Below are 22,901 nucleotides of genomic sequence, written 5' to 3'. Positions count from 1 at the left end.
ACCGGATTGTCAGCTGTACTGGAGAGCAGATATAGACTCAAATCACAATTTAGGAGTGATGAGGAGTAGGCTGTAGTTCAAGGGGCTAGTCAAGAAGAATCAATATACAAAAAAGTGGGACACAGAAGTACTAAGGAATGAACAGATATGCTTTAAGTTACCTTAAGATATAGATATTGCTATAAAGAATAACTCAGCATGTAGACAGCAATGGACATTCCCAAGAAGGGCAATCACAGAAACTGGAAAGAAAATCTGGTACCGCGCGCCGCTGAATTTGAATCCGCGCCAGTCGTCATGGACGTCGAAGACCCCCTAGAGGTCTCTGCACCATCGCGCCGTAAGCTGTGGCGGCGTGCGCCTCCCGGCCCGCATTCAGTGTGAGGGCACCACGGTGGAACACGTGGTTCCACCGGCCAATAGCGGCGCCCCCCATAGAGCGCCTGCCTCTCGCTCAGCCAGCGAGTCTAATCGTTGCGTGAGGCTTGGCATATCGCCTCGACAACAGATAGCGTGTTTACCGTTCTTTGTTTTCATTACTAGTGGACGTCTTGGATTCGTTTGGTTGTGTCTGTCACTCCGTTGCATCTTGCGTGTTGTCGTCGTTAAGGTCTCTCTCGATCGTCCCTCGTTGTTTCGTGTCCCTCCTTTCCGTTTGTTTGTTCGCGGGCCGCTCTCCGTTTGGTCCCGCCGCGCTTTCTCGGCCACCCCGTGACCATTACGGTCGCGGTTACAACAGGTTACAACAGAAAATGTAAGTACGAAGAAGGGAACTGGGTAGAAGTCATTGGCATTACAAAAAGTACTTCAGTTGATCGAGGAATTGAGGAGGTACAAAAGTGTTCCGGGTAACTCAGGAATACAGAAATACAATTCACTTAAGAATGAAATAAATAAGAAGTCCAGGTAAGATAAGGCGAAATGGCTGCACGAAAAACGTGAAGATATCGAAAACGGAATGATGGTCGGAAAGACTGTTTCCGCATGTAGGAAAGTCTGAACAACCTGCGGAGGAATTAAAAACAAGGGTTGTAGCATTGAGAGTGCAATAGGAATTTTGCTGTTAAATGGAGAGGAGAAAGCGGATACGTGGAAAGAGTACACTGAAAACATCTGCGAGGGGGAAGACGTGTCTGATGTGATAGAAGAAGAAACAGGAGTCGATATTGAAGCAGTATGGGATCCACTATTAAAATCAGAATTTAATGGAGCTTCGGAGGTCTTTACATCAAATGAGGTAGGAGTTTCAGATAGTATTCCATCAGAATATTTAAAATCGTAGCGGGAAGTGGTAACAAAACGACTACTCACCTTAGTATGTAGCACGTATGACTTTCGTAAAAATATCACACACACAATTCTGAAGACTTAAAGAGCAGGTGAGTACGGGTATTATTTCACAATCAGCTTAACATGTCATGTATCCAAGTTGCTGAAAAGATTAACATTCAGAAGAAAGGAAAAGAAAATTGAGGACGTGTTAGATGACGATTAGAGAGGCAGTTCTGACGTTGACGTTGATAATGGAACAAGACTAAATAATAGTCAACACACGTTCATAGGATGTGTCGACCTGGAAGAAGCGTATGACAATGTCAAATGGTGTAAGATGTACGAAACTTTCGGGAAAACCTGAATAAGCTGTAGAACTAAAAGGGAATTATAAGAGTCGAAGACCAAGAACGTTGTCCTCGGATTAAAAGAGGTGTAAAATAGGGAAAAAATAGGAAATGACCTGGGGGGGGGGGGTCTCTGCAGACATCATGAGACTCTGGCATAAAATGGGGGTGATACGCGATTACAAGAACTCAGCAAGAGAGTTCTCACAGCCTCTGTCACCTCAATTCTCCAACTTCCTACCTACACGTGGTGCCCCTATTAAGCCGAGCAACTCAGCGGAAGGTTGGGTAACCAACCCCAGCGGGAAACTGAGTCGGTGAGCAGATAGGAGTTGGAGGACAGTGGAAGGCAACGGGAAACCACCACTGAACTATCCCAAGAAAACCCCATGGCTTCGCTCAGCTCAAAATGTTCCGGAGTTTCAAGTTCCCCGATCGGATCTCCGGGGGGAACCAGGTTGAGAGGAGCTTCACGAAGAGTCAGATGGTGCAAAGAGAAGCACTGCATAGGAACATGGAATGTAAGATCCATGTATCAAGGAAAACTAGACATAGTGAAAAGAGAAATGGAGAAAATTAACATCGACATATTGGGAATAAGTGAAATGCGGTGGTTCGATTCCCGGCGGGGTCAGGGATTTTCTCTGCCTCGTGATGGCTGGGTGTTGTGTGATGTCCTTAGGTTAGTTAGGTTTAAGTAGTTCTAAGTTCTAGGGGACTGATGACCATAGATGTTAAGTCCCATAGTGCTCAGAGCCATTTTTTTGAAATGCGGTGGACTGGCATGGGAGAATTTGCTTCGGATGGCCATATGGTGTATTATTCTGGGCACGATAACAACAGAAGTAATGGAGTAGCCTTCATAGTTAGTGATAAAGTGAGAAAAGCTGTGATGGGATGCAAATATAAAAATGATAGAATGATGTCCATCAGACTTCAAGGTCAGCCCCTCAACATCACAGTAATTCAAGTTTATGCACCAACAACCGATGCTGAAAAGGAAATTATTGACCAGTTCTATGGAGATTTACAAGAATTACTACTGTCAACACCAAAAAAGGATATCGTCTACATAGTTGGAGATTGGAATGCAAAAGTGGGAAATGAAGCTGTAGAAGGTATAACAGGGAAATATGGTCTTGTTACAACAAATGAAGCTAGACAGAGACTCCTAGAATTCTGCCAAGAAAATTCATTGATAATTGCTAATACACTGTTTCAACTAACAAAACGACGCCTATATACCTGGACTTCGCCAGATGGCCAACACCGGAACCAAATTGATTACATACTTTGTAATCAGAGGTGGAAGAGCGCGGTTCAGTCAGCTACAACAAGACCTGGGGCTGACTGCGGATCAGATCATGAGCTCCTGATTGCAAAATTTCGGCTGAAACTTCAGAATATAGCAAAAAGTAACCCAACTTGCAGATACGACCTTAACTCTATACCCTCCGACTATGCTGTAGAGGTACAAAACAGATTTAATGTATTACAGCTGGAGGACAAAAGCTCGCAAGAGATGTGGACAGAAGTAGCTAAAACTGTCAAGGAGGCCGCAGAGAAACACATTCGCAAGAAAAGGAACAGTAAGAAGGCTAGATGGCTATCAGTTGAGGCACTGCAAGTTGCAGAAGAACGAAGGAAAGCAAAAATCAAGGGAGATAGATCAGCTATGTTTGAATTAAATAAAGATCTTCAGAAATTAGCTAGAAGAGATAAAAATATATTCTTTAATGAACAGTGCAAGGAAGTTGAAGATAGTAACGTAATGGGGAAGACAAGAGATCTTTATAAGAATATTAGAGAAATTAAAGGAAAATTCCAGGCAAAAATTGGAATGATAAAAGATAGAAACGGGAAAGATCTGAGTGAAGCAGAGGATTTCAAGGAAAGATGGGCAGAATATGTAGAAGACCTATACAAGAAAGAACTGCATCATGACAGGGCTCCTACTGCTGATGTTAATGTTAATTTAGATCTAGAGCCAGATATTTTGGAGAGCGAAATCCAGTGGGCCCTTGAAAATATGGCTGATAACAAAACTAGTGGACATGATGAAATACCAGCAGAATTGTTTAAAGTCACTGGAAAGGATGCAGTGAAAGTGCTGCACTCAATATGTCAAAAAATATGGATCACGCAGCAGTGGCCAGAAGACTGGAAAAGATCAGTATTCATCCCCATTCCAAAGTAGAAAAGTGCTAAAGAATGCTCAGATTACCGAACAATCGCACTTATTTCACATGCTAGCAAAGCTATGTTGAAAATCTCACAAAATAGACTTCGTCAATATTTAGATCGAGAGCTGCCAGAAGAACAAGCTGGATTTAGGAAAGGAAGAGGAACTAGAGATCAAATTGCTAACATTCGGTGGATTATGGAAAAAGCGAGAGAATTCCAGAAAGATGTTCAAAAATGGTTCAAATGGCTCTGAGCACTATGGGACTCAACTGCTGTGGTCATCAGTCCCCTAGAACTTAGAACTACTTAAACCTAACTAACCTAAGGACATCACACACATCCATGCCCGAGGCAGGATTCGAACCTGCGACCGTAGCAGTCGCACGGTTCCGGACTGCGCGCCTAGAACCGCGAGACCACCGCGGCCGGCCAGAAAGATGTGTACCTCTGCTTTATTGACTACGCCAAAGCCTTTGACTGCGTCGATCACAACAAATTATGGAACGTACTGAAAAACATGGGTGTACCAGATCACCTCATTCATCTGATACGGAGTTTATACCTTGACCAAGAAGCCACGATGAGAACTATATATGGAACAACGAAATGGATAAAGATTCAGAAAGGGGTCCGGCAAGGCTGCATACTGTCACCGTACTTATTCAATCTGTATGCAGAACTTGTCATGAGGAATGCGAGGCTAGATGAAGGAGAAACAGGAATTAAAATAGCTGGAATAAATGTAAACAACCTCAGGTACGCGGATGATACGATCCTGTTGGCAGAAAGTGAAGAAGAATTGAGAACACTCTTACTGAAGGTGAAAGACGAAAGTGTAAAGGCTGGTCTTACGCTGAATGTGAAGAAAACGAAAATTATGGCAACTACACCTACCAATTCGTGGGATATAGCAGGAGAAACCATGGAGGTAGTGACCACATTCAGTTATCTCGGTTCCCAGATCTCTGCTGACGGTGACTGCAGCCATGAAATCCGGAGACGCCTGTTGCTCGGTAGACAGGCGATGTCAAACCTTGACAAGGTTATAAGGTCCAGAGATATAACACTAGCAACAAAGATCCGTATTGTGAGGGCTATGGTCTTCCCAGTTGTGATGTATGGATGTGAGACCTGGACCATTAGAAAGGCTGAACGGCGAAGAATTGACTCCTTCGAATTGTGGTGTTGGAGGAAACTTCTTAGAGTTCCATGGACTGCAAAGAGAACCAACAGATCAATATTGGAGCAAATTAAACCAGATTTCTCCCTGGAAGGTCTAATCTTAAAACAAAAGCTGGCCTACTTTGGACACACAATGCGAAGGCATGCCTCGCTGGAAAAAACATTAATGCTGGGGAAGATTGAAGGAACTAGAAGAAGAGGACGTCAGAGGATGAGATGGATCGATGGCATCACAGAAGCAATGTGTTCCAACCTGGAAGGTCTACGGGAGAAAGTGCAAGACAGGAAAAAGTGCCGTGATTTGGTTCATGGGGTCACGAAGAGTCGGAACCGACTAAACGAATAGAGAGAGAGAGAGAGAAAATAGGGATGTGATCTCTCGACCCTACTGTTCAATCTATACATTGAAGAAGCAATGCTGGAAATAGAAGAAATGTTCAAGACTGGTATTAAAATTCAGGGTGGAAGGATATCAATGATAAGATTCGCTGGAGACAGTGCTATCCTCAGTGAAAATGAAGAAGAATTACAGGATCTGCTGAATGGAATGTACAGCGTAATGCGTACAGGATGTGGACTGAGAGTAAATCGATGAAGGTGAAAGTAATGAGAAGTAGCAGAACTGAGAACAGCGTAAAATTTGTCATTATGATAGATGATCACGAAGTAGATGAAGTTAAGAAATTTTGCTACCTAGGCAGCGAAATAACCCATCATTGACGGAGCAAAGAGGACACTTCAAAAGCAGATTAGCACCGGCAGAAAGGATATACCTGGCCAAGAGAAGTCTATTTGTATCAAACAAAGGCCTTAATTTAGGGAAAAAAATTCTGAGAATGTACGTTTAGGGCATAGCACTGTGAGGTAAGAAATATGGACTGTCGGAAAACCGGAACTAAAGAGAAATGAAGCGTTTGAGGTGTGGTGTTACAGACCAGTGTTGAAAATGAGGCGGACCGATAAGGTAAGGAATGGGGTGGTTGTTTGCAGAATCGCAGAGGAAGTGAATATATGGGAAACTCTGACATCAAAAGGGTTCAGAATGACAGGGCATCTGTTAAGACATCGGGGAATAACTTCCATCGAACTAGGGCGAGCTGAAGAGAGTAAAAACTGTAGTGGAAGAGAGGCTTGAATACATCCAGCAAAATACTGAGGATTCAGGTTTCAATTGCATCTCTGAGGTAGAGGAAATCGTGCCGCATCAAACCAACCAGAAGAGTAATGACCCAAAAGAGGAAAAAAAGAAGTGAAAGCGACCCACACACATTCCTCATCCTTGAAGCTGGCAAAATAGTAGGGGCTTCCATGGCGAGAGTGAGCGACCTTTACATTACATAGAAATCTCCTCGCAGATAAAAATTTTTCCAAGAGACAGCAAATCAGTAAGCCAGATATCTCACAACCCATTAGTTCCCTTGGGTTGCTCGAAATTACTACTGACGTTAGGTGATAATTAAATGATTTTTCTACAAAGTGGGAAGTAAAGGAAGATAAATGGAAGAACGAAAGAAGGAATGTTAGAGCATAGACGTTGCAAAACCATAGATGACACGAGGATGAGGAAGAAATCGGATGTGTCCTCTTCCGAGGATCGAACCCGGAATTCGCCTTAACCGATTCAAGAAAATGTCCCAGAGGGAATTTCAACAGCTCGCGAATACAATTCCAGAGTCTTAAGCACTGCAACACGTTAAAAGCTGTCTCAACAGAGAGAAAAAGTTGAAGTCTCTGTCTCCGAGTACAACAAAATTTAAACAAAACATCTCCCGCCTCAAATTAAATCTGACAACGTGATGGTTAGATTCCTTCTTAAATGGGTAAAAGTCTTTTCGCTAAACAACCTCACTTTCTGGGACATGAAGCACAAACAAATGACTTACAACTATGGGTACGTGTGACTTCATGCAAAAAAAGTTTTAGCTAGAGTCACAAATATTTATGTTACCTATTTACCAGTATGGAACTACGGACGAAATGAAGACCCATATTCTTTGAATAGACACATAATTTAAACGTGATCAGTAAGATATCATGCCAAGTGTCAGTCACTTACCCCATTCATTTGTAGGGACGTTAGGCCCAGGATAGTCGAATTTGTAGTAATATACTGGCACGTCAGTCAGCTGGGTCAGTTTTCTGACGAGGGAATCGGTCGGCTCGAAGAAGGTGATGTCTTCGTTTAGCTGTTTCAGTAACACAATCTTGTTACGAAATTGTACACAAATGTTTTCCAAATGGTGCTAAGTTTAAGAAATAATAAGTAAGTAAACCAATTAGAAGCACTTAAATGTGAATTGCAGAGTAGTCATGTAGATGTAGATGCAGATGTAGAAGGATCAATTGTATGCAACATCTGTTGCATTTCGCAGTTGCTACCAACTTAAAACAATCTTGCGTTTATAACAATATTCGACAAAAAATATACCTGTTGCTTTATCGTTTTGTATATTTAACTTATCTAGCAAGACTAAGTTGTTTGGTTCTCTGGCAGAGAGTTAATGGGCAATTTGAAGTTTACTATATACACTGACGGGAAAAAATCGCACCACCAAAAAATAATTAACGTAGAGTAATAAAATTTTGGGAAACATTTGAGTGATTAACGTTGCAACATAGATTAATGTAAGCGAGAGATAATCCATTGCAAATACGAAATGCTGGCACATTAGTAACCTGTGTAACCGACAGAATGTTAAATGCAAGCATACACACGTGCATACGTTGTGTTGCGCAAGTTCTGGGTGTAAGCTTGGGGAATGGAGTTCCATGCCTGAGGCAGTTGGTCGATCAATTCAGGGACGGTTAATGCTGTTCGTGGAGGGGGCTGGAGTTATCGTCCGATTATGCCGACACGTGCTCGATTGGTGACAGACCAGAAGATCGAGTAGGCCAAGGCAACATGCTGACACTTGGTAGAGCATCTTGGGTTACTATATCGCTGTGTGGCCGAGCGTTATACTGTTGGAAAACATCCCTGAATGCTGTTCGTGAATGTCTACATATACATCAACATGATTACTCTGCAATTCACACTTAAGTGCCTGGCAGAGGATTCATCGAACCATTTTCGTACTACTTCTCTACCATGCCACTCTCGAATGGTGCGTGGGAAAAAGGAACTCCTAAATCTTTCGGTTCGAGCTCTAAGCACAACTTGTTGAATTACAAGACTGAGGTATAAATTTTCAGCCGATGTGCGTGGGATAACCACGTGAGTGCTGCTCCTTCTGCCATACGAAATCGTACCCCAGACCATAACTCTAGGTTCAGGTCCACTTCATGTCACTGGTATTTTCGGTAACAATCCTTCTAATCTGCGTGATAATTGAGGCACAATGGTAGTGGCAGTGCAGGCAATTGATGACAAAACTAAAACCTGAGCAGCTGCGTTGAGGGATTCGAGCTTCAGAGGTAAAAAAAAAAAAAAAAAAAAAGGTCTCAAAAATCTGTAAAGGCGGAGTTTAAAGCATGAGCTAGCAACAGAGCCCTACATCACTCTTACATACTGAATGACTGGTTACTGTAACTAATGTGGAAAAATCTGTGGTGAATCTCCTTTGGAGACTGTAATGTGAATAGTGCCATGTGACTGCACTAAATAGTTGCGGTTCCCGACATGTAGCTAAAGTTCAGTCTAATAACACAGAAACGCTGAGAAAGATGATTATGATGTTCAGCTTGAAATTTCTGGAGCAGAGCCACCAGTTACCAGTTACCTAGCTGTGATAGTGTGATGCTGCATGGTGCCTGAAAGAAATGGGTGACGTAAGTCAGGTAAAAAGTCATTCATATTACGCATTCAAACTTTACGTTATGCCTGTCAGCACTCCAGCACTCCATGTGACAAATAGCTAGTGTACATACTGAGAGGCTTCCATATATATATATATCGCGTTTGGGCTGCAGGTTACGAAGGTTGTTCAATGTGACGACCATCTCCGTCCACGAGAGCCTGGAGCCGCACTAGAGACTGCTCTACTGTTTCCCGAAGCCACCGTGGACCGTGGAAAGTTCAGCTGTCGTGACACATCACGTGTACTACTTGAAGATCGCACATTGCGTCCAGAATTCTCAGTCATGGCAATCTTCATCAACAATTTGTGGTGCAGTTATCAGTCGCCTTTCTCATGAACAATTCTCAAATCACCAATTACTCGAACTTCCGAATCATGTTCTTCAACACCGGCGCAGGAAGAGAACTGCTCTGTATTCCTTTAATGCGCCGATACTTACGAAGAGCAGCTGCGCTATTGCCGTTGTTTTGATGAAACAGCTTTGTGAGCTAAGCGCTGCTCACCTTTGTTGACTGACTGCTGCTGTAAAGCGCACTGATGCTCGTGTTTCAACCCTACGTCGCCGTATCAATATCGGCGTCTAACGGAGAGTCAATCCACTATCACTACCGACAATGCAAATTCTACAGCATAGAGTATGAATATCATTCCTACAAAGATGGGTACCCATAAGGCAAATAATTTTTCATATACGCTGGCTCAAGTAGCGAAAGGTTACAACTATCTTGTATATGTTTTGTAACTATTATAGCACTTAGAAAGAGAACCAACCTCTCGCGTTTTCTTTTAGTTTACTCATTTTGAGCGGCAAGGGGCGAGCTGTGATAACAGATTATAGAAGCTAAACTTCTTTTCCCAAATCGCTAATAACAACCGTCGTTCTCGATAACTGGTTTCGGTAATCGGCACTGCGATGTTCAGATCTCAACAGCCACGTTAAGAAATATGCAATAACCTGTCTAATGAGATCTGAAGATGGTAACATTTATTACTGAAACCGGTTATCGAGAATGTGGTTGTTATTAGCGATCTTGGGAAAGACATTTAGCTTCTCTTAAAGGGTTGGATGTTCGGCAACAAAATCGTTAATATTATTGTCACCGTGTTACAGTTATCACACAGTAGGAACAAAGCAAACAGGTATTGACTTACCTGCACTAATGGCTCCGGGTTATCTAGAGAAATGCTTTCGTTGCCGAAATAAAAATTTCTAATCCTCAAGGCAGCTTCCGCCTGCTCTTCGGTTGTCGGTAGGTGAAGACAGGGACCCACAACTTGCTCAAACTGCTCGTTCAAGTTGGTGATCACCGCTGATTGGCTGAGGATGCTGAAACCTTAAGACACAGAGAGTACGATCTAATAGGCGTTTGCTTCAGGAAGTAAAAAGCTCAAAATTTTCTGTATATCCTCCATTTGTGCGAACGCATAATCATTTCACACTCACCGAGTTCAGCGGAAGTGACACCGATCATGAGGGGCACTTTCAGAAAACGGCCCTCGTTCAGAATTGAAATGGGAGATTCCGTCAGGAACGCGCTCTGTGTTGGAGGTTCTATGTTGGGCGACCATACGATGTTTGACATATACAACTTCTCCTGCAAACAGAGCAAAAATTACTACTTTTCTCAGCATAGCGTCGAGCGATTAGAACAGAACTAAGGATACAATTACGTTGTGATTTGTTATAAAGAGATGGTAATTGTAAGCTGAATTTTATTTCTGCTGCTTAACCCAACAACAGACACACCATATAAGGGTCATGTAATTTCTCGAACGCAAAAATTTAGCACAGAAGAAGCTGCTTCACATCCGAGGTATGATACAAATAATTGAAATTTACAATGAACCCTATATAACTCAAATAAAGTTGTGGCACAGTATAAAAAAGAAAGGATCTCTTTAGACACGAAGTTAACTAGTTAATATGCTTAACAACGTACCGAAAGAAGTTATAGTATATGTAAAACAAGAAATTAGCAGACAAATAAATTGAAATTAGGATACATTGAAACACTGGAAGACGATTTTTGAAGGTCACAATAAAGTTACACTCTGCAACGAAGTGTGCGCAGATTTGAAACTTTCTGGGAGTTTGTCTCTTCCATGGGCCCAGATCACGAAAGTGTCACCCACATAACGGAAAAACACACCTGTTTCCATTTGGATGACGCCAGGGACTTCTCTTCGAGCTGTTTTCGACCAGGACTCGAACCTGGTACTGGAAATTCCGCAGAAGTTTCAGATCATCGAACACTTCGCTAAAGAGTGAAATTTCATTCCGGAAGCAATCTCCTAGGCTATGGCAAAGCCGTTGTTCCCACAATAACATTTCCACCGGGAGTGCTAGTGTCACAAACTACTGTCATAAGTAAAACAGTCAAGCCAGGTCGTGAGACGTGCTTGTATACTGTAGCTCAGCCGATACAGGATAGGGTGAAGGTCCCAGTTTCAAATAATGATGCGGCCCATGGTTTTAATCTGGCAGGAAATTTAAAATTAGGAGCGCATTGCACCAACCTGAACAATGAACGAAAAACTTCAGTTGACGCTAACGGACTGGAAATTTTATACCACAAAACTGAGAGTTTCTAGCCTAAAACAGATGAATTTGTATATGGAGTACATCGAAGAGGAGTTCCTCGTGTCATCCAGATGGAAACAGATGTGTTTTTTCCGTTATGTGAATGACACATTCGTCATATGGACCCATGGACGAGACAAACTCTTTGGCTTCCTAACAGGTATGAACTCCATACATCCCAACATTAAATTCACTATGAAGACCGAAGCAGAAGGCCGATTACCTGAACGTCATGGGCAAGAGAGTCCGCCCCCGTTAGCTCAGTGGTCAGAGCGGTGGAATGCCACGCCAAATGGCCCGGGTTCGATTCCCGTGCGGAGCTGGAGATTTTTCTCCGGTCAAGAACGCAGTGTAGTGTTGCCCTCATTATCATTTCATCCCCATTTCCGACGCGCAAGTTGCCCAATGTGGCTTCGAATGCGGTGAGTACTTGCCCTCAGCGGCCGAATGGGAGACTCCCTGCCCACAATGTCGTACTCTCATTTCCATTTTTCCATGGGCAAGAGAACAGGTCTTGGAATCCTGGGCCATAGTGTTTGTCGGAAGAAAACGCACACTAATCAGTTTTTATGTGTAACCAGTTGCTACCACCCTTAGCAGAGAAATGGGGTCTAGAAACTGAGAGTTTCGCAGACCATCTCAATTCCAGAGAGTTTGCCCCATGAGCTGGAACATATCAGAACTGTATTTTGGAAAGAAAGGGATACCCAGAACAGCAGATTAGGCGCGTTCTCAGACCTACCACAACAATTCAACCTGTGGAGATAGAAGAAGTCACGGAGAAAGAGGCAGCCACTACCTTTGTATCGTACATTGGCGCACTATCGGGAAATATCGGACACATATTGAAAAAGCAGCGAGTAGAAGTTCCATTTTGTCCGCCCAATAGAACGAGAGCATTATTAGAAAGCGTCAAAGACGATTCGGTTTGCGAAAGGCCGGATTGTACCTGATTCCGCGTAATTGTCGGAAGACATATAACGGACAGACAATTGGCACGGTCGAGGATCGTTGCCGGGATCCCCAGAGGTACAGTCGGCTGGAGAATTTCAACAAGTCAGCGGTCGCAAGGCACTGTTTCTCTCAGAATCACGCGATGGAGCACGAACGTACCAGAATCTTGGCACAGACATCCTAATACTGGGACAACCTCGTTATAGAGGCGATAGCAGATCGGTCGAGAGACAATTTCATTAACCGAGATCGTGGCTCTAACTTTAGCAAGGCCTGCGAACCAGCGCTGAGTTTAATTAAGAAGACTCTCAGCAAACAAACCCATCTGGTGACCAGGGTGGACAGAGCACCTACGTTAGCGACACCACAGATGTCGACGCTAGCCGGTTCGGACCGCGGAGGGAACAGCTCGCGGGAGGGAGGGATATAGGTCGGCCACGAGCCCTCAGAAGTTCAAATCATCAGCATACCTGTCGATGTCTGTACGTCTGATCACTGAAATATTGTGTCCGTTGCACATTATGAACCGGCAATTTAGCCGTGGACTGTTCGATCAGATAAATAAAAGTGTTTTTGCACTCCCTAACCACCAGGATGTGGTCTAACGTACAATAAATGGTAGAGGGAAACACAACTTCACACATACATGGATTGGACAAAAGTATGGTAACACTGTGAGAAATGTGTGCACGAACATAAATTCAGAGGCTGGTCTAGCCTGCAGGATACACTGTTATATTTGACCACGAACAGCAACTGCGCAGTACCCTCAGCACGTTGGAAGAGTCAGTCGTTGTCAGAACAGTGTGGCACGTAGTTGTGAGTGCATTGTGTCAGAGCTAAGTGGATTCGTTAAAATTCGTGGTGAAATCTTCAGCTGCCATTTATTTTGCACAATTCGCTACTAGTTTCGAATTCGAGTGTGGGCAAATTGTACGTGCTCTTGTGGTGGCTGTTTCCGTCACCGAGGTACCCGATGATTTATACCGTATACAGGAAAAGCGGAAAAGCATCATCCGATAAGTCACTACGTGGACGAAACTGTGTGCTGAGTGATTGTGACAGGCGGTCATTGAAGAGGATTGTGACGGAAAATAAGGGGACCATACTTTCGAAAGTTACTAAGGAAATGAATGTCGCACTCGCGAATCCTGTCAGCACCAAAATAACACAAAAGGAGCTACAGATGCAGAGAATTGCATGGCGAGCTGGAAATTCAAAATGACTCACCAGGAAAACATTTTGTCGAAGCCATAGAAACTCAGTCATGGAGCAATGGAGGAAGGTCATTTAGCAGAATAAGTCTTCTTTCACACTGTTCTCAATATTTCACCGAATTTAGGTCCCAACATTGGAAATGGTGGACGATTTGGGCAAGCATATCGCGGTATTTCTTGGGCCCCATTGCCACTGTGAAAAGTGGCATTACAGCGAAAGTTTATGTGATCCTTTAGGCTACTCAAGTCCATGTCACTGTGCGATATTTGTTCTCCCACGCTGATGCTGTGCACCAGAACGACAGGACATCTGTTCACACATGTCGCATCGTCAAGATGCGGTTTTGTGAGCACAAGACTCAACTGTCGCATCTACCCTGGCCACCACAGTCACCACACAGTCATCAGATCTTAGTACTACTGATTCTTTGTGATCTACTTTGGAGAGCAGGGTGCGTGATCGCTATCCACTTCCATCACCGTCACCTGAACTCACCAAAATTTTCCAGGACAATGTTATAAGATAACCTAAGTCATACACGGCCTATATTTATCCATTCCGAGACGACTGGACGCTGTTACGAATGCTAAAGGGTCTCCTACAGCGTGATGGGCACGTCGATGTGGTGTGTTTTTCGCATTTACCTATTTTTGTCCACCTCGTGTAGAAGTCACTAAATCACTTGTCAACCACAGATAAACAACTGTATGTCACTGTCAGGTCCTTTAACTACGCAGGCACCCAGCTCATAACTCAGGTTATACAAAGAAACACACAATATATCCCCTCACACATACACAAGACCGAAATGTCACCAACCTAACGCAGCTGCCAAAGTAAAACGTAAACATTCCACATCGCGAAACTTTCCTTGCTGTGGAGACCCGCTTATGATACCCCCATCAGAAAAACTGAAAACTGAAGAAAATATTGAAACACATGGAACAATAGCGCTTCTAAAACTTACCATGAACTAATGTTATTTTCAGTGGTGGTAGTACCATCTATGGCACCAATGCAGCCACTGACCTCAGCATTATCAGGTATTTTTGTTGTGATAAAGGGTCTTTGAAGAAGCTTAGTAAATAATTTCAGAGGTGGTAGTATAGACTAATTCGAATAAAACATATCATATAACATATCTTCTAGTTTTACTTGTTCGAAAGATAGAAGTTTCCATTTCGATTACTGTACTTATATGGATACGGTGTCTGTTCTTTCGGACATGTCCGAAAGAACAGACATCATATCCATATAAGTATATAGTGCTGGCAACATCGGCCATGACCTTCTTCTTTGTGCGTATGCACACATATTCCCCGAACTCTTATGGGATTTGGTAAGAATGTCTTCCACGAGTAATGATGTGTTGGGGCGGGACACTACGAATGAAGTGTGTGGACATACAACGTGAGAACGTGGGTTTCGCGGGAGGCATGCGCGGGATAGTCCCTGTAGTCGAGCTATGTTCTATGCCCTCGGTGGCTTAGATGGATAGAGTGTCTGCCATGCAAGCAGGAGATCTCGCGTTCGAGTCCCGGTGGGGGCACACATTTTCACCTGTCCCCGTTGATATATATCAACGCCCGTTTGCAGATGAAGGTATTAATAAAATTCTAATTTCGCTTATTGGTACACGAACTCTTACGAGTCTATATATCGATTGTGTTTTAATATGACGTTAGAGTAATGAGTATATGCTTGAGACTAGATAACTGATTTTTTAAAAAATGCTGCATGCATTCACAAATGCTAAGTATAATTATTATTTATTTGTGTATGGATTTTGTTATGGAAACGCTGTCACTGGCGGCTGTAGAGAATACGGTAGACGATATCCTAACCACAGAGTAACAGATACAAGAGTCCAGAATGAGATATTCACTCTGCAGCGGAGTGTGCGCTGATATGAAACTTCCTGGCAGATTAAAACTGTGTGCCCGACCGAGACTCGAACTCGGGACCTTTGCCTTTCGCGGGCAAGTGCTCTACCATCTTTTTTTTTTTTTTTTTTTCTTTGTAGCCCATCCTTGCGCTCGCCATAATTCGCCTTCGTCGACGTCGGCCTTTCACGCCATGTACAAAACCATAAAATAATGAGGCGACTTTAATCTCGTTATCTCCCAAAAAATAAATTACCACTTCTTCGGGTTTAATGACAATGTGAAAATGAATGCTGTCTTCACCATGTACGAAACAGAAACAGTTTTCTTCGTCTTCACTTTCTTTTGTATTCTTGAACCAAATAGGCCTCCTGCGATAATGAAATGTAAAAGAAAATTCCAATCTTCTGCTTCTCACTGATAAGAAAATAAAACCATCCTCGGTGTGAAGTAGCTATTTATACTGGCTTTATCAAAAGGTGTAATAAATGTAAACCTCAAATAATATCAATGTCAGTGAAAACTAAAACAAACTATCTTCATCACTGTGATTGTTAATCAAGGCAGTATATTGACCAGCTCTTGCTTTGTTTCCTCTGAGTCCGAAATATTTCTTGTTGCTTCTGTTACATTAAGGTCTTGATTAAAAATTTAGCATAATTTTCTTTATATTTACTAGTTTGCAGTAACTTGTGATGCTCAGTTAGCAGATAGATCCAAAAATCCTCTTTGCTTTTCTCTTCTTTCGTGAAGAGGTAATGCACTGTTGCTGCTTTCATCCAGTTGACTGCGTTTCTTTTCGTGGTAGGAAAGGGTACATCATCCGGTGCCAAAAAGTCCGCAGGTGTTATTGCGTTAGGTGAGGTTCGGAGGGTAACCGCCAACTTTCGTCGTACATACAGCCATATATCTTGAACCCTGTCACACACGAACCGATGTTCTTCGTTATCAATTAAATTACACGTTTCACAAAGTGGCAAGTCTGCGAGGTCGATCGTATGAAGCTCAGAGTTAGTTGCAAATTTCCTGTTTACAGCGAAATACCATGTTGCTTTCAGATCAGTAGCTATGGTACGGTTATGAATATTGTCCCATATCGCTTTCCAGTTATAACATGGGTATTTGTCTTCTATTTTGTTTTTCTTCTTCTCTTCCATCAATTTGCTGAATATTTCTTTTACGTTGTTCATATCGTTTTCCGGAATTCGCGAATGTAGATAGCTATATTCTATTAAAAACCATCGCAAATGGTAAAGCGCGCTCGGTATATGCTGCACATTAATAGGTGGTGAGAGGTCATCTGGAGCTATTTAGGTCAGCAAGTGTGCAGCGAGACAACTGCTTGATTGTCTCCATTGCCGAAACGTATTGCAGATGTACAGAGCATGGGTATTTCTTGTAACATCCGTTATGTTTAAACCTCCGTTTCTAGTGGCGAGTGTCAGAGTGTCATATTGGATTTTAAATATGTGACCACGGCTCACAAAATAGCCTATTGCCGACATAATTTGTTTGGCGATGACGGCGGGCATTGGCAGAACCTGTGCGGTATAACTGACTTTGGAAGTAATGGAGACGTTCGCGAGAGACACTCGCTGAATTTCATTTAGTTGCCTAATACTGTGTGTCCGTACACTAGCGCGTATGGTAGTTAATACTTGTCTGTAGTTGGTCGCAATAGTTTGACGTATATTTTGTCGGAAATCAACTCCTGGACACTTCAACGCTGTGAGCTCGCATAACTGACATTGTGTGCGCATGCCAATGCCACTCTGATATTGAATATGCCGGACTTGGTTTTGTTCAACTTTGCGGCCGACGCTTTTTCGTATTTATCAATTATTTGCATCGCCGTCTCGATTTCTGCCATATTCATAACAATAAATCCAACATCATCCGCATAAACTTGACAAATTATGTTGTTTCCTCGTATTTGTAATCCTTGTAACCGTTGAGTCAAGGTAGCGAGTAAGGGTTCTATGGCCAAGGCAAAAAGTGCAATGGACAACGAACAACCTTGCCTGACGGAACTTGCGATCTCTATTGGCCGGCTAGACTGTCCATTGATGATTATCCTTGAGGAATTATTCGTTACCAAACGCCGTATGACGTCAACGAATCTCGGCGGAAAGCCCATTACATCCATCGTTTTCAGGAGGTAAGAGTGGCTGATCCTGTCGAAGGCTTTATCAAAATCTAACGACACGATGGCACATTGTAGTCGGCACACTTCCGCAATGGAAATTATGTCGCGGTAGTTGGACAGTGTCTGTTGAATTTTTCTACCCTTGCCCACACTAGACTGATACGGTCCGGTAACACTGGTCATTACATGTTTAAGTCTGTGGGCTAAGAGCCGCGTAAAAATTTTATAATCACTGTTCAGCAGTGTGATTGGTCTCAAGTTTCCAATTTTCTTGCCAGCCGAGTATTTTGTGGTTAACAATATGATCCCTTCTCGAAAATCTTTTGGTATCTCCTGACTGAGTGTCACAAGTTCATTACAGATGCCTGTAATTCTATGTTTGATATGGTCCCAAAAGACTTGATAAAACTCTGCTGGTATTCCGTCGGCTCCAGGGGATTTATTTTTTGCACTTTGATAAACAGCATACTCTACATCGTCTTCGGTTGCCTTTGCAATTACAGCGTCCGCGGACGCGGTACTAACTCTTCCTTGCAGGTTGGCCAGTGAATCATCCTGTGCTTGTTCGTCTACTACCTTAGCTGAAAACAAGTTGTCGAAATGGGTTAGGATTGCCGCTTTTATTTCGTTATGCATTGTCAAGGTGGTTCTACTCTCGGTTTTAAGCTCCGTCAGTATTTTTCGGAATCCTCTGTTAGTTTCACGAATCACGTGATAGACCGAAGTAGCTTCTTTTTGTGCTGTAGTCTCTGCTCTTGACCTTATTTGGCAACCTTCAAGCTGTTGTCGCCGTAACGTCAGTATTTTTTGCCTGGACTTTTTTAATTCGTTCATGGTTCCCAATAGCTGATGCACCTTGCAAGTAGAGTCCTCGGAGACAGTGAAAGTAAAATTCTATTGTTCTTTTATGCCAAAAGCTCTTCTCCCGGGAGTAGTTAATGAAACATCGACGCATCCTAGGTTTGGCGCATTTAAGCCACCAATCCATGGTCGAGGTGTAGGAGGCGAGTTTGGTCTCGCAGGCTCTCCACGTGGTGAGAAAGGCTTAGTGACAGGCAGGGTCTTTTAAGTGTGAAACATTAAGTTTCCACAGCCCTTTATATCGACATCTTCCTTGTCGTTCCATATTTAATGTGCAGATATATGCAGCGTGGTCTGAAAAAACGGTTGGCCAAGCTTCAGATTGCAGAATGCGTGTTTCAGATTGGGTGAGACGTATATCGGATCTAACCGGCTTGCTGAATGATTAGTGAGGTGAGTAAAGCCGGGTGCAGCTCCGTGCTTGTGCTCCCACGAATCAGTTAAACGGAGGTCGGTTACGATCCGTTCCAGTTCTGGCGATTTGTTAAAATTCGGAGTTTGGTCTTTGGCATGAATAACACTGTTAAAGTCGCCTCCAAGGATGGTATGGTTGCAGCGTACACCAAACAATGGAACAATTCCTTCCTTAAAAAAATGTGCTCTTTGGCGACGATTGGTAGAACCAGATGGGGCATAGACATTAATGATCCTCGCGGTCCGGAAGGTGCCGGCAATACTTCTGCCGTTAGGCAGTTTTTCTATGTCTTTAATTATGATGCACTCTTTCAAAATAAATGCAGTACCCAAGTCACATCCGATTCCAGGATTGACAATAGCATTATACCCTTGTATGAAGTCAAGTTTGATGTTTGCTACTTCTTGTAACAACAATATGTCCACATCAGAGGCATATAGGAAATCTTTTAAAGTTAGTAAATTAAGGACGCTACATATTTTGTTGATATTCAGCGTGGCGATCTTATAGGCCTGCAAAGGAACTACGTTCACCAAAACGGGAGTATCTTTAGGAAAACCTCGAACAACAAGTCACATCGAGAAAACATCAAGAAATCTGATCTGATAGACATACGGACACAAGTCAGTACACTGTTCAGTTTAGAAATATTCATGGCTCGGGAAGGGATCAGTCGGCTTCTCTTTGTCTGGGGCAGTATCTGCCGCGGAGTTGACATTCATAATGATGTCATCTTGTTTGGTGGCAATCGTGGCGACTGTAACGGTTCCTGTGGTGTCCATAATTGTTTCCTCCGCGGTAGTTTCGTCGACATCGTCGGTCCACGAAGTCGACCGATCTCTCATAGGCTCGTCATTCAGTGTTTCACTATGGTCAGGTTGATTCTGGTGACCATTATCGTCGGGTCGAGAAAATGCTACGCCATCTATATGCAAACCGACACAACCGGAGACATTACCCAGGACCAAGGGGTCTTCTTTAGATGACTGCTGATTACATGTCAAGTTCTCAGATGCAGACTGACGTATTTTGCCGCCTATTTGCTTCGCCCGTTCACGCAGTTGTGGTGCAGTCTGTTCTGCACCTTGGCGCGCGATCCTCCGTTTTTTAGATTTCTTGGGAGAGGCGCCTCTTTGTGGACTTTGGTCAATACCTGAAGAAGCCTCAGGTTGCGAAGTCGCACTACTAGAAGTGGCCGTTGCCAGGTCTGTTTTCATAGCTCCCGAGAGGCGGTGGTCAAATGCTGAAGAAGCTTCAGGATGCAGAGTAGCACCACTAGAAGCCAAGTCTGTTTCCCTTGCACCTGGTAGGCTTTCGACATCTAAAGAAGTGTCAGGATGCAGAGGAGCACGACTCGAGGCGACCGAGGCCGCGTCCGTATCCATTGCCTCACTGTGCGGTTCCACAGTGACAACGGCGGGAGCAGCTACTTCTTCCGAGGGGGGTTGGTGTTCTACAGATGTTACACTTGAGTCGGTCGGTGTGTCGGTCGCTTGTGGGTCGTCACTCGTAGTAACTTCGGGGGGCGCAGTACCACCTGCAAGACCGCGCGTCACGGCTACGTACCACAGGGGCAGTGTTGACATAGCAGAGGGTCTAGAGGCATCGTCGGCAGGCAGTTGCACCACCCGCCTTTGAAGATATTCAGCACGAACGTGGCCTGGTAAGTTGCAAACAGCACATGTTTTCGGTTGATCATCGTACATCACAACAGCCCTATAGCCGCAGACGTTTCTAAATGACGGAATGTGCTTCTGCAATTCGACTTTTAATTGGCGCACACCATTCAAAACAAGGAATTTGTGTGCAGCAGACCACCGTTCGGCAATATTGCTCAAAACTTTACCGTATGGAGAAATAACAGCATTGATCTGGTCACGTGTTATTTCAAAGGGAAGTTCAAAGACGCGTACGGTTCGAATACCTAGACGAGCATGTGCAACGGTAATCTCCCCAACATTGCCGTCAGAATGTTTAAATTTCATGACGCCACCACAGGATTGAACTATTCTTTCATACAACTCCGAACTGGCAAGTTTGACAAAAACCACACTGTTCATAATCGAAAAATGGATACCGACAATATCATCAATTCCTATGTTAACATCAACTTCTAACCACTGTTCCACATCAAATGATTTCGGTCGAGCAAAGTTGCGATCAAACGTAAATTTCAGTGTGTCTTTTCGTTGTGGTTGAGACATCTCTTAATGCGTTTCCATTGCTACAAAAACACTATAGACAACGACGCGCTGCAGCAAGAGCAGAGGCTTACCACGCGGAGCTAACGCAGCGCAGCGCACAGCACGGCACGTCCGACCTCCAGTGCAGCCGCCGGCTGACTGCGCCATTTGAGCCACCCAAGCACGACTCACTCCCCGTCCTCACAGCTTTACTTCTACCAGTACTCGTCTCCTACCTTCCAAACTTTACAGAAGCTCTCCTGCGAAGGCAAAGCTCCCGAGTTTCCAGTCTCGGTCGGGCACACAGTTTTAATCTGCCAGGAAGTTTCATATCAGCGCATACTCCGCTGCAGAGTGAAAATCTCATTCTGGAAACATCCCCCAGGCTATGGCTAAGCCATGTCACAGCAGTATCCTTTCTTTCAGGAGTGCTAGTTCTGCAAGGTTCGCAGGAGAGCTTCTGCAAAGTTTGGAAGGTGGGAGACGAGATACTGGCAGAAGTAAAGCTGTGATAACCGGGCGTGAGTCGTGCTTCGGTAGCTCAGATGGTAGAGCACTTGCCCGCGAAAGGGAAAGGTTCCGAGTTCGAGTCTCGGTCGGGCACACAGTTTTAATCTGCCACGAAGTTTCAGATACAAGAGTGTTAGTTCTGTGTTTTCACTGAACTGTGAGAGACTGGGGCACTGCTAAGTAGCCATGCCTCATCTGAACGTGCGAATGAACAGAGTGAGGATGAAATAGGATACTTACTCATGAGGTAGAATACAGTCCTGCAACAAGCAAACGCAGAATTTCTAAGCGCATCGAAGTTACACTTACACAATATGGAGTACATTACGTCAGCACGACTTCTGTCCTTAACATTAACAGCAGAGGAAAGCGAAGAGGGACGATTTGTATTTTTGGCTGCCTAATTTCAGATACTGTTTACTGATCAAGGCAATTTACTCGTAACAGTATCAATAAGACATAACGGTAAACTGAGAAAACTCAAATGTCTTTGACAACAGAAACTCCAGGAAAGCTCCTCTGTAAATATGTGGAGTGGTCTGATAGTCAATGGACTGGGGCTGTTGTGTTACCGCTGTAGGTTACGGCGTCATTATCTAGAATATTTATTTTCAAGTCGAGTTGCGTAGGACCAAATTGAGGAGCAAATCTCCAAGGTCATGGAACGTGTCAGTACATGAAATTACAACATAAAAGTAATAACAGATAAAAATAAAACTTTTATCAACCCGAAAAAAGTCAAGCCATAGGTTTATAAACGCAATCAACAATACAACAGGAATGAGCTTAATTTTTCAGGGAACTCCACGACAGAATTGAAGGTGTGATCCATGAGGAAACTGTTCAGTTTAGATTTGAAAGCGGTTGTGTTACTGCTAAGATTTTTGAATTCTAGTGGTAGCTTATTGAAAATGGATGCAGCAGTACACTCCACACCTTTCTGCACAAGTCCGATCCAATTGCAGGTTTGATTTCTGCCAAGTATTAACTGAGTAAAAGCTGTTTATTCTCGGGACTAAGCTAATATGGTTAACAGGAAATGACAGAAAGGAATATGTATATACATTGAGAGGCCAATGTCGAAACACCCAGACTCGTGAACAGAGGTCGACAAGAGGTTCGTGAACACACCACTTATTGCCCGAACCACCCGTTTCTGAGCCAAAAATATTCTTTTGCAGTGGGAAGAGTTACCCCAAAATATAATACCATACGTCATAAGCGAATGAAAATAAGTGAAGTAGACTATGTTTCGTATCGAACGATCACTCACTTCAGATACCGTTCGAATAATAAAAATGGCAGCATTAAGTCCGTGAACATGATCCTGAACGTGGGCTTTTCAAGACAGTTTACTACCTATCTGAA

The 22,901-nt window shown here is 43.4% G+C and overlaps 1 protein-coding gene across 1 annotated transcript in view; it reads right to left on the bottom strand.

The window, feature by feature from the left end:
- The window catches only part of LOC124606231 (venom carboxylesterase-6-like), a 54,797-nt gene that overhangs the window by 7,021 nt on the left and 24,875 nt on the right, over positions 1-22,901 (bottom strand). Inside the window, exons 4-6 of the mRNA XM_047138207.1 lie at positions 10,227-10,377; positions 9,935-10,116; positions 7,042-7,171 (exon numbers count right to left, since the gene is read on the bottom strand). Coding sequence (XP_046994163.1) covers positions 7,042-7,171; positions 9,935-10,116; positions 10,227-10,377 — 463 coding nt within the window. The remainder of the gene's footprint in view (positions 1-7,041; positions 7,172-9,934; positions 10,117-10,226; positions 10,378-22,901) is intronic.

The sequence above is a fragment of the Schistocerca americana genome, chromosome 3 (genome assembly GCF_021461395.2).
Source record: "Schistocerca americana isolate TAMUIC-IGC-003095 chromosome 3, iqSchAmer2.1, whole genome shotgun sequence".
Taxonomy (NCBI): Eukaryota; Metazoa; Arthropoda; class Insecta; order Orthoptera; family Acrididae; genus Schistocerca; species Schistocerca americana.
This window is presented reverse-complemented; position numbering and strand designations above follow the sequence as displayed.